Source organism: Crocodylus porosus, unplaced genomic scaffold (assembly GCF_001723895.1).
Source record: "Crocodylus porosus isolate Cpor-Errol unplaced genomic scaffold, CroPor_comp1, whole genome shotgun sequence".
NCBI classification, from domain to species: Eukaryota; Metazoa; Chordata; order Crocodylia; family Crocodylidae; genus Crocodylus; species Crocodylus porosus.
In genome coordinates this window covers 37,453,939-37,465,864 of record NW_017728914.1, presented here as the reverse complement: position 1 = coordinate 37,465,864, position 11,926 = coordinate 37,453,939, and the positions used below count along the sequence as shown (strand labels likewise).

General features: G+C 68.6%; 1 protein-coding gene across 1 annotated transcript; it reads right to left on the bottom strand.

Moving 5' to 3' along the window:
• Positions 1-229: 229 nt before the first annotated feature.
• Positions 230-10,650, bottom strand: CDHR2 (cadherin related family member 2). The gene is made up of 31 exons (XM_019535323.1): positions 10,583-10,650; positions 10,306-10,371; positions 10,069-10,208; positions 9,824-9,877; positions 9,501-9,590; positions 9,120-9,209; positions 8,590-8,715; positions 8,361-8,504; positions 8,090-8,165; positions 7,733-7,839; positions 7,419-7,649; positions 6,554-6,709; positions 6,007-6,174; positions 5,773-5,834; positions 5,410-5,653; positions 4,313-4,552; positions 4,127-4,196; positions 3,417-4,034; positions 3,123-3,194; positions 2,739-2,788; positions 2,502-2,653; positions 2,217-2,319; positions 2,041-2,129; positions 1,822-1,905; positions 1,575-1,652; positions 1,433-1,493; positions 1,196-1,320; positions 958-1,071; positions 787-858; positions 607-667; positions 230-493 (listed from the first exon to the last, which is right to left on the bottom strand). Exons 1-31 carry the CDS (start codon positions 10,632-10,634, stop codon positions 326-328), a joined length of 3,963 nt encoding a protein of 1,320 aa, XP_019390868.1. The 5' UTR covers positions 10,635-10,650; the 3' UTR covers positions 230-325.
• Between the last annotated feature and the right edge of the window lie 1,276 nt (positions 10,651-11,926).

Below are 11,926 nucleotides of genomic sequence, written 5' to 3'. Positions count from 1 at the left end.
GCCCTGTCCCTGTGGGCCCGTCACATGCGGGGCAGGCAGCAGCTGCCAACACTTTGCCACTGACTTTTTCCTTCTCTGTTATTTTTTGGGGGGTAAAATTTGTGACCTTGGATGTTGGGTAATAAAAACCTTCTGCAGAGCTGTGCCTGGGCCTCCTTCGCCTCTGCCGGGCGGACAGACAGAGAAACGGGGCAGGGGGACAGCCCGGCCCCACACACCATGAGCCACGTGGGGGTCCTGGCCCCGGCCTCAAGCCGGCAGGTTTATTGTGGGGCGCAGGGGCTGCCTGCTCCTGGCAAGTCCTGCTCCTGTTTGTCCAGCGCCCTCACAAGTCTGTGGTGTCCAGGCTGGGGGTGCTGAGTCTCATGACCGCTGGGCTGGACGCCCCGGGCGGCTGTGCCATCCCTGTAGAGGGGTGCGCGCGGTGGCCCCATAGGGCAGCTGCCAGGGGCTCCTTGCCACTGTCCGTGTGTGCCGATGCCCCCACCCTGCCCTGCCGGGGGAGAGAGCCAGGGGGATCTCAGGGAGGGGGCACTGCCCTGCAGCCCAGCCCTGGGGCATGGCCAGTGCCCCCCCCACCTGCTGCACCCCCAGGTGGTTACTCACCCTGGGCATGGCGCTGCCTTCCTCCGCCACGTCCACCGCGTTTTCATCCAGCGAGTTCACACTGCAAGGGGTGATGCCGGTGACACGGGGCAGGGGACAAACGCCTGGGGCCGGAAGGTCCCGTGGCCCCTGGGGGTGGGCAGCCCACAGGAGTGGGGGGCTCTCACAGGCAACACCCACCTGGTGCTGTCCAGCGAGGAGTCCCGGTCATCCTCGTCCAGGCTGAGCGCAAGGTTGAGCACCGGGTTGGCCCTGCGCAGGAGGGAGCGTGAGGGCAGAGCGCAGCACCCCACCCCCATGATGCCCCCCCACTGGGGCACGCTCCCACCCCCGCCGGGTGCCCACGCTCACCGCTCTGCATTGTACTTGTTGGTCCCGGGGATGGCCGGGCCCTGCTGCACCGTGTCGGGGGCCAGCGTCGTCGCCGTCTGCAAGGCCTTCAGCGCGGTCAGCTTCCGCCGGTAGCTGCACGGCCGGAGAGAGGCAGGCGTGACGGGGGCAGGGGTGGCGCGGGGCCGCTGCAGCGCAGGCGGGGGCATGAGCTGCCGGCGGCAGGGGCAGGGGCAGGGGCGAGGCGGCACCCCCGTACCTCCGGCTGGAGCTGACGAGCACCACGGCCATGAGGAGAATGAGCAGGGCCAGGGCTCCTGCCAGCCCCGCGATGACGCCGACCAGCTCCTTCTGCTTGTCCGTCTGCGCCGTCTCCCCGGGGTCCTGGGACACGGCGCAGTCATGCGGTGCCCATGGACACCCAGCGCTTCCCGCCAGCATCCAGCAGGGCAAGGCCGGCCCTGCACCCCCACGCCACCCCCTCAGCTGCACTCACGATGACGGCGAGGCCGAGCTGCACCAGCTGCGTCAGGGCCTGCGGGTCGCTCTGGACGATGCTGTCAGAGACACACGACCGATGTGAGCCCATGGCAGGGCCCCCGCGTGCCACAGCCTCCTCCCTGGTGCCCCCCACTCACGTGCTGAACTGGTGAAAGTCCAGGGCTGTCCCATTGCTGTAGATGAAGTACGCCTCCATCACAGAGTGTGCTGCAGCCCTGCGGGCGCGAGAGGCCTTGGGTGAGCAAGGGGCAGAGACGCCGCTCGGCCGCGGCCCCTGCCCCCGGCCCTGGCAAGCTCAGGGCTGCTGTAGCCAAGCCCGTGGGGTGGGCACGGCCCAGCCGGCAGCTCCAGCGAGCTCTCTGCATCCATGCAGGCCGGGCTCACCTGGCAGATCTGGACGCTGGGGCACCCTCCAGGGCCCGGATGGCTGCCACGTAGACCGTTGTCTTCGTCGCAGCCGTAAGGGCTCTGCAGGGAGGAAGGGAGCCTGGCAGGTCAGCTGTGCCGAAGCCCCATGGTCTGGCACAGGGCGGCGTGGGCCCACACCCATGCCCAGCTAGCAGGAGCCATGCCCTCCCCCACAATGCTGCCGGGGCCCCTTACATCTTGATCTGTTCGGTGTTGCCTTGCACTTCATCCACAGTTCTCCTGAACTGCAGCCGGATCCGGTAGCTCTGGTCCACCGTGAAAATCTGGGGGAGAGGGGGGCAGCGGCTGAGCCAGGCACCCCTGCAGCAGGCCAGGGGCCAGGCCAGCTGGGGGCTGTGGGGGGGACTCACATCCAGCACGGCCTGCGTGCTCAGCACTGGCACCGCGCCATCCATGGCCTCCACCGTCACCCGGTACTGGCCCTTCAGTGACCCGTCGAGGTTGCTGGCAACCCTGGAGGGTGGCAGGGGTCAGCAGCTCTGCCTGCCCCCCATGCTGGTGCCAAGCCCTGGGGACCTAGCCCCACACATGCCCCGATTCCCCACTGGGGTGCCCAGGTCCGGACCCCGCAGAGACCCACCCAGCCCCTTCCCACGAGTCTGGTGCCTGGCAGGACCAGGGACCCCGGGGCTCACTGGATGCTGCCGACGTAGGTGCCGTCTTTGGCCGAGGTCACCACCTTGAAGAGGTTATCTAAGGTGTGTTCAAGGCCCCCTTCCTGGATGAAGATGATGCGGCGGATGGCGAAGGTGATGACACCCCTCGGCCCCGTGTCCATGTCCCAGGCCTACGGGGTGAGCACAGATGTCACCGTGTGCGCCCGCTCCGGGAGGGGCAGCCCCTATGCATGCCACACCACCCAGGGGCCTTACCTTGACCACGGCCACCTGCAGATCCATGGGGGAGAGGTCGGGGATGACGACTGCGAGGGAGGAGACAGACGGACGGATGCTGGGTCACACTGGCAGCTGCAGCCCCTGGGGCTTCCTGCACCCATTAACCCAGGTCTGGGGCCGAAGTGAGGACGGCAGACTGGGCTCTGTGCCCACGGCAGCACTGCCCAGGGAGCGGGGCACCGAATAGACCTCTCTCCCCCCGGGGAGCCCCAAACCCAGCACTGCCAGGTCCCCCCACCCCAAGCACAGAGTCCAGGTGAGCCAGGAGCAGGGCTGGGCTCCCAGCAGCAGCTGTGGCAGTGGTCACTGGCCACATGTGCACGCATGAATGCACGCACGCACGCACGCCTGTGGCCTCACCAAAAGTGTCCTTAATGGGCAGGAACTCGGGGCTGTTGTCGTTCGCGTCCTCAATGATGATTCTCAGGGTCTCTGCCGCGGGTCCCAAAGCAGAAGGTCTGATCAGAGCACGGCCTCGCCCGCCTGCCACCAGCTGCCTCCACCGCCCCGTGTCCCCCCGGTACCCAGGGCAGGGATCCTGCCGCTCTTCCCTCGGTCTGCACATCCTCTCCCCCTGCCCCGCAGTGCTCCCTGCTGAGCAGCCTGGACACCCCCCAGCTGGTGCTCCTGACCCCCCCAGGTAGCATGCCCTACCGTTCTGGCTGTAGGCACTGCCGAACACGGTGGAGTTGTCGTGGACGCGCAGGGTGAGCCGTGCCAGGTCGCAGGCCTCGTAGTCGATCTCGGAGCGGTTGGCAAAGACGGAGCCGTTGGGCGCAAGGTGGAACCAGCCGTGGCACACGGAGCCCATGGGCGCTCCCCCCTTGTAGCAGCTCAGGCCCAGCTCCTGGAAGCTCAGCGTGTGGTTGGTGTCTGGGTCCGAGGCCTGCACCGTGGTCAGCAGCTCCGGCTGGGGCCCGGTGCTGTTCTCGGCCACGCGGGCGTCGGGCAGCGGGGATGGCTGGATGGTCGGGGGCTCGTCGTTGATGTCTGTGATGACCACCTGCACCACGGTGCTGACCGTGGTGAGCGTGTCATCCGTGGCTGTGTTCTGAGCCAGCACCGTGAGGTTGAAAACCGGCTGTGACAGCTGCTCGTAGTCCAGTGGCACGTCCGGGTCCAGCGAGAGGAGGCCCTGGTAGTGCCCAGGGCCCAGGCAGTGGGAGCGCAGAAGGAAGTTGCTGGACCCACTCCCGTTCTTGACAAAGGAGATGCGTTGGTTCACATCCGTCTGGTCGGCATCCATGGCCTCCACGCTACCCACGAAACCCCCTGCAGCCAGGGGGCAAGAGAGGGATCAGCGGGTCACAGCCACCGCGCAGCCCCCTCCAGGCAGGGAGCCAGCCCCCCACGTGGCGCCCTACCTGCCGGGTGTTCTTGCACCTCAAACTTGTAGGGCAGCCCGATGAAGACGGGCGCGTTGTCGTTCACGTCCAGCACCGCGATCACCAGAGGGCGCGACTCAGGGCTGCTGGGCGAGGGCAATGGGTGCCCGTGGGCTGGGGAGGCTTTACCCCATGCCCGCCCGCCCGTGCCCAGCCTCTGCTCACCTCCACGGTGATGGTGACGTTGACGAGGGTGCTGCGCAGGGGCTGGCCGCTGTCCTGGACACGCACCGTCACGCCCATCTGCCCGCGCCACGTCTCGTTCAGGGCCTCGCGGTCCAGGGGCCCAAGGCTACGCAGCAGTCCCGTGTCCGGGTCAATGGTGAAGTTGGCGCTGAAAGGCCCTGGCTCCAGCGTGAAGCGCAGGCGGCTGTTGTTGGTGCCTGGTTCGTCGTTGTCGTACGCCTGGGGGCAACCAGTTGCAGGGGTCAGGGCGCAGGATCGGGGCCCCCCAGTGCCAGTGCGGGGGGCCAGGACCTTTTCTCCCAGGAGTTGCTTTGCTGAGAGGGTCCTGCCAGCCTGGGCTCCCGTGAGCCCCTGCCTGGGGGTGGCGGGATATGTCATGAGAGAAGGACCCATGAGGGACACGGGCACCGGAGGACAGCCCAGCCTGGCTGTGCTCAAGGGTTGGGACTACTCTGGGAGTCAGTAAGCAGGTACCTCAAGGCAGAAAATACAGCAGCCCCGGGGAAGACCCTGCTTCCCAGCCCCCCTGCCCAAGGATGCTTGCTGCCGTCTTGAGCTGGGGGCTTGGAGCCTGCCCTGTGCCATACAGGCTGCGGCCTGGAGCTTGGGGACAGGGGCTAGTGCTGGAGAAGAGCCTGGAGGGGCACATGCCCTGGTTGTGATGGGCAAGAGCAAGGGCCTGGAGTGGCCTGTGGGAAAGGCAGGAGTCTGGGACTCGGAGGCTGGCAGGGCTGGTGCTCTGGAAGGAGGGGCCGAGGCCTGAACACAGCGACCGGAGTTAGGGGTCCCAGGGGTGCTTCGGAGATGCTCCATGCTGCAAGGGGCTCAGGCCCCAGTAGAGCCCACCGAGGGCCTGGGACCCAGTGGCAGCCCTGGGCAGCTTAATGACGGGCAAGGCCGGGAACTGTAGCCAAACTCCAGGGATCTGAAGGCAGCCTCACAAATTCACTCGCTTCTGGCACGTAGACGTGGCAGGTAAGAGAAGGGGCCCAACAGAGGGACCCGGAGCAGGAGAATGGACACTGGGCGCCCCTAAGGCCACCCCTGCAGGCGGAGCCCGCCGTGGCGCGTTTCACCTGGATCTGCACGGAAACGTTCTCCTGGCCCTCGACTACGAAGATCTTGTAGGTGCCGGTGACGACAGGGTCGTTGTCATTGTCGTCCTCCAGGGTGATCTCCAGCAGGGTGGAGCCTGTCAGGTGGGCACCGTCCGTGGCCTGCAGCGTGGCGTAGTACACGGCCCGCATCTCGCGGTCCAGCAGGCTCCCGTTCCGCACCAGCACCTCCCCGCTCACGGCGTTCACCGCAAAGATGTCCTGGCTGCGGCAGTGACGGACAGACGGACTCAACGTGACTGTGGCTCCAGGCTGGGGCTGTCCCCGACCCCTCCGTGGCCTGGCCCCTGGGGCAGGCAGGGAGGCTGGGGGAGGGATACGTACATGCTCTCAGGCAGCAGCTGGTAGGAGATGTTGCCGAAGGCACCGGTGTCTGGATCAGTGGCCTGCAGTGGCCCCGAGAGACACTGGGTTTATCCACTAGCCCGGGGCGCGAAGGGACCCCTGAGCGCCTGCCCCACCTGGGGCTCAGGGGAGACGCGCCACGGGGAAGCTCCCAGCAGAGCCCGCCTGGGCCGAGGCAGCCGGGGCGACCCCGGGGCCAGGCCAGCCCCTCACCATGATGCCGCGGGAGATGACGGTGTCGGTCGGGCTGTTCTCCATCACGTACAGCTTGTACACACTCTGGTTGAACGTGGGGCTGTGGTCGTTGATGTCCTCCAGCCGGATGGTCACTGTGGCCACGGAGCAGCAGTTTGCCGGGTTCCTCGTGTCGTTGGCAATGATCTGCAGGGTGGGACAGGGATTGCATGCCCCCCCTTCATCCCAACCAGGGGCAAAGACTGTGGGGGCTCCTGGGCTGCTCCCACCCTGCCGGCCCCAGGCCAGCTCCTGCCCAGCACGGATTTCTTCCCAGCCAAGGACGGGGATGGCGCCCTGCAGCTCTGGCATTGCGGGGGCCTGTGGGGGCTTGGCTGGCACATCCAGTAAGGATCACTCCCGGGTGCTGGGAGAAGTCCCATCCCGGTCCCTGGGTGATGCCCCCACAGTGTTGTCACTACGGCACCCAGCAGGGGCTGCGAGGGGCCACGGCACTTCCTGCTGCCCAGGCTGGGTCAGGCAGGCGGCAGCAGCAGGGGTGCCGGCCCCGGCATCGGGCTCTCACCTCCACGGTCATCTCAGGAACCCGTTCGTAATCCACCAAGACCGGGTTCTGCACCAGGAGCTGCACCTCGCCCTCGCCCGTGACCCGCGAGGGCAGCACCGAGAAGGCGGCTGCATCCCGGCCCTGCAGGGACAGCTCGAAGGTGCCGTTGGAGCCCTGACGGGAGAAGGGCAGGGGCAGGGTCAGTGCCCATACACCTGAGCGGGGTGCAGCTGCACCCAGCAGTGTCGGGTGCCCCTCGCTCCTGACCCGCAGCCTCCCACCCCCAACCCCAGGGAGTCCCAGAGAGGCAGGGCTAGCAGGGAGCTGCCGGAGGCAGGACCAGCCCAGACAAACCATCCTCTAAACCCCATGTAAAACACCATCAGCCCTGACCCCCGCCCCTGCCCCAGGAAAGCAGGGGGCTGCAGCTTTCACTGTCCTGCTGCTGCAAAGCGGGTCCTGGACGCTGCAGAGAGCCCAGGCCCAGACAAAACCCCCCAGTGCAGACCAGTCTGAGCAGGGGAGAAAATCCCTCCTGTCCCAGTCCAGCATCAGGCTGAGCCTGAGTGCAGGGGCAAGACCCTCCAGCCAGGACCCTGCGGGGTCGAGCCCTTGAGCATTGGCGCAGCCCGGTCCCCTCCCCAGTCTGGGCTGCAGCCAGCACCAGCGCCTCTGTGGGAGGATTAAACCACGTGGAGCAGACGGGCGGAGGCGGCAGCAGAGCCCAGACGCCTGGGACACCCCACATCAGAGCCCAGGCTTCGCTGCGCCCTAGGGCCCATCCAGTCTCTCCTCGACACCTCCAGTGATGGAGGCCCCCCTTCCCTGGCATCTCTCCCACGGCCTCCCTGCTCCAACGGAAGAAGGACCAAGCCAGCGCTACCTTGTCGGGATCTCGGGCCACGATGTTGAGGTTGGCGACAGGCAGGCGGGCGGAGGCGTGCTCGGCAATGTGCCCCTCGAAGCGGTGCTGGGGGGGCCTGGTGAAGTCACAGTGGGGCAGGACGCAGCGGTAGAACTGGGGCCGGTTGTCGTTGATGTCGGTCACACGCACGGTCACCGTGGCCCGGGCTTGCGCCGGCTGGTTGTGGATGTCCAGGTTCCTCTCACGTGCCTGGGCATGGGTGGCACAGGCCAGTCAGGGGCTGGGAGGCTGGCAGGAGCCTGGGGGGGCTGCCACGGGCTCCCCCTACTTACCAGCACTTCCAGCAGCAACTCGTCGCTGGGCAGGCTCTCGCGGTCCAGGGCGCCCGTCACCGTGATGGTGCCCGTGGTGTTGTTGATGGCAAAGGGCAGGCTGGTATCTAGGGTGAGGGGCCAAGAGATGAGGGGCAGGAGGCTGGGGCCAGCAAGGGAGGGGAGAAGCCGGGCCTCTAGGTCCTGGCTTGGGCTCCTCATCCCTGGTGAGAAAGCAGGCGGCAGCGCAGCACTGGCTGCAAGCTCGCGCCCCCAGGCAGCTCCCTCTCCCCCACGAGCACCCTGGGGCAATGCCCAGACCCAAGCAGCACTACGCCCCCCTGGCCGGGTGTAGGGGCGGCGTGGACCCCCGCTCACTGGTGAGGCTGTAGAGGATGACGTCGTTCACACCCGTGTCCCGGTCCATGGCAGAAACTGTCAGCACCGAGGTGCCCTGGAATGAGGCGCAGGGTGAGGCCGGGTCCCCACCCTACATACCCCCATCCACTGGCACCCCTCGGTCCTGCAGGCTGCTCGGGGCGGTGGTCCCAGCTCTCAGGGCCTGGGTCTGTACAGGCCATGGGGCCAGGCCCTCTCCCTCCGTGCAGGGCCCAGGCAGCAGGCGAAGCAGAGCGCGGGCGCCACGTACCAGCGGGCAGTTCTCAGGCACCGACCCCACGTAGGGCTCGTTCAGGAACTGGGGGTCCAGGTCAGGCTGGTCGAGGACGTTGACAGACACCGAGGTGCTGGTAGTCTGGTACACCGGCTTCCCGTACAGCTGGCCCCCGCCGTCCTGCCAGAGACGCCTGCCCGTCAGAGCCGCGCGGGCTGGCTCCCGGCCCCGCCCCGAGCCCCATGCCCGCCGGCCCCGGCCGCACCGTGGCGTTGATCCGGATGAGGTAGTAGGTGCTCTGCTGCATGTAGTTCAGCAACCCGTTGAGCAGGACGGTCCCGTTCCCCAGCACGCGGAAGAGGTCGTGGTTCTTGGCATTGTTCGGGGTCACCTGCGGGTACAGCGCATATGCCCGTCTGCACAGAGAGCCCTGGGGCAGCAGCTGGGCAGCAGGGCAAAACTGACCCCACGTCCCAGGACGGGGCAAGCCTGGGACCCCCCTGAGCCCTGCCCCTGCGTCCACCTCAGCCCCCTTCCCTGCCGCACCAGCAACCCCCAGCATCCATCCATCCATCCTGCCAGGGGCGGGGGGACCTGGCACATGCGGCCGGCAGGGGGAAAGCTGCCCCGTCGTGCCTGGCTTGGGCACAGCGTAGGGACAATGGGGGGTCTTGCTGTGCAAGCCTGGCCCAGCCCCATGCCCTCCACCCAGGGGGTGGGAGCAGCTGCCTGTGCCCTGCTGCTGCCCCTGCAGGTGGATGCCCTCACGGCAGTGCCCCTCTCACGGGCACTCACTTCCACGATCTGGTAGGACACGTGGGAGGCTGGGCCGCTGTCCTTGTCCTCGGCCAGGACATTGATGATGGTGGTGCCGTTGGGCACGTTCTGGAAGAGAAGCTGGTGTTGGGGCAGGGGGCAGCTCTGGGGGCCTCTGGGATGCTGGCATGGCCTTGGGCAAGCTCGGAGACCCCTGCAGCCGGCCTGGGCACGTGAGACGGCTGCTGCCCGAGCTGCTGGGCTCTTTCAGCCAGCCCCCAGGGCCTTGCCTCTGGCCCGGGGGCAGCGCCAGGCCCTGCACATCCTGGGATCTCGCTCGGGGCCCAGACACTTCGGTCTGGCCCCGGAGAGCAGCGAGGGTGCAGGGCCTTGGGGGGGAGCAGGGCGCGGTGTGGGCACCTCGGGGACGTCAGCCATGTAGGGCTCGTTCTGGAACAGGGGCCGGTTGTCGTTCCTGTCCTCCACGATCACCGTGAGCCTCTTCGTGACCTGTCGGAGCAGAGTGCCGGCTCAGGGCCAGGGGCCGGGCCTGGCACCCGGATCTGCGTGGGGGACCGGGGCCAAGGCTCCGGGCACAGCACGGACCCCCGCCTGGCTACCGGGAGTTGCAGGCGCTGCCCCTGCCTGGCAGCTCCCGGGGGCAGGAGGGGAGCTGCCCACCCCCCGCCCCCTGCTCTGTGCCGGGGCCACGATGACCCCCTGTGCCCCAGACCCGCACTCACCATTTGGTTTTTCCCATCGGACACCAAGACGTTGAGGCTGAGCCGCGGCTTGGTCTGGAGGGAAATGCAAAATGGGGGCAGCGGGGGGTCACCAGCTCTGACCCCCCCAGCACCAGGCAGCTTGCCCCACTGTCTGCATGGGGAAGCGGCAGTGCTGGGCAGCAGGTGAGTGGCCACAGCTGCACCTGCAAGGCAGAGGGTTGGCCTCAGCCTGCCCCCGAGCCAGCCCTCGCCCTGGCGCCTACCTCGCGGTCCAGTGAGGCGACCAGCGTCACGCTGCCCGTGTTCGCGTTCACGCTGAAGTAGAAGGCATCTGCACCCTCCAGGCCAAAGTGCAGCGGGTCCCCGTCAGCGTCGTAGGCTGTCAGCACGAAGGCCACAGCTCCTGTGGGCGCAGGGGCAGGGTCAGCGCCGGGGCGGGGGCAGGTCCGGGATGCAGCCATGAATGGGGAGCAGACGGGGCACTGTCCCCACGCACTCACCTCGGAGCAGGTCCTCGGGCACGACTACTGACGTCATGTTGAAGACGGGGGCCATGTTGCCTGACACTGCAATGGAGGCGTTCGCAGAGCGTTGGCTGCCAAGGGCCGCGCCCCGCCCCGCCCCGCCTTCCCACCCCAGGCTGTGCCCATGCATGGGGCAGGACTTCCGTGGGGGCCTGGGCCTCGGCCATCAGCCTGGCACTGCCCGGGGCACGTCCGGGGGTGTTCCCCCAGCTCCGGGAGCGCCCCCTCCCTGCTAGCTGCACGAGCCCCTTACCTGCTGCCACGAGCCAGGGGAGCAGCAGCAGCAGCGGCGGGCGCCAGGCCATCCTGCCAGAGGCCCTGCTGACGCATGGGGAGGCCGCAAGCTGTTAGCGTGGATGCCAGCTCTGTCACACCCCGGGCAGTCCCCTGGGCGGGACGCGCTCCGTGGAGGATGCCACCTCCCCCCGCCAGGCCGGCCCTGGTGCCCCCGCCATGGCCGCAGGGCGTAGACGGCGCCTTATCAGGGGGCAGAGGGTGTCTGGGAACATGGAGCTGCCAGCCCATCGATGCCGGCAGCCAGGCTGTCCCAGTGCCCCCTGCCCCGGGCACAGGGGAGACCAACCGGGCGCCACGGGAAGGGGCAGGCTGGGCCCAGTCCAGGCCCTGCCGCAGCCCGGGCGGGGGCAGGCACCGGGCACATCCCCGAGCTCGCCACCAGAGACGTCTTGCCAGGGCGCCAGAGCTTCTGGGAGGTGCCCGCGCGGGGGCCGCCCAGCTCACACCCAGGCTATGACCCCTGAAGAACGGCACCCCGCAGCGGGAGGAGCAAGCCCCCTCCCCACCCGCCGCCCCGTGCCCGGAGCCGCCTGCCCCCTTCCTTACCTGCCGCAGGCTCGCCAGGGTGCTCAGCTGCCCTTGCTGCCAGCCTCTGAGCCCACAGCGGACCTTTGGCTCCTGCGTGGATCAATTATTAACTGCAGTTCATGGGTGGGGACCCAGCATCTTCCCTTCCTGCTTCCTTGAGCACCCCGCTCCCCGGGGCAGCGGGGGGGCCGTGGGATCGCTCCGGCGCGGGTGCCCGCAGCTGCCCGGCTCCAGGGGACCGGCCCGGCAGCCCCATCCCTGGGCTCCGGCCCAGCCTGGCACCCCTGCCCCGGGCAGCGACCTACTTACGGGCGGGACAAGGCGGGATTGTGCGGCTCTGCTCAGGCAGAAGAAGGGCTGGAGCGGGGCCGGGGCAGGGCTGTGCCCGCCCGGGGCTCTGCCGGGGAGCGGGCAGGAGGGGACCGCCGGCAGGGGCAGCCACGGCGGGGGTCTCTCCGCGGCGCGCGGGGCACGCCCGGGGCAGCAGGACACCGCCGGGGACGCCCGGACGCCGGGGAGGTGGGCTCCCCGCCGGGCTCCCCGCCACTGCAATGGCAAGGGTCATGCCGGGACGAGGAGGGGACAAGGCTCTCCCGAGGCGCCGCGTCCGGGCTGCCCGCGCCCTGCCGCCGGGAATTGGGGGGCGCCGCCTTTAGGCGCATTACGGCCCCCTGCGCGGCGCCGCCCCCGAGCGGAGCCGGCCGCGGACGAGCCCATTCCTGCGGCGGGGGGAAGGCTGACGGCACTGAGCGGCGCGGGCGGGACCATCGGG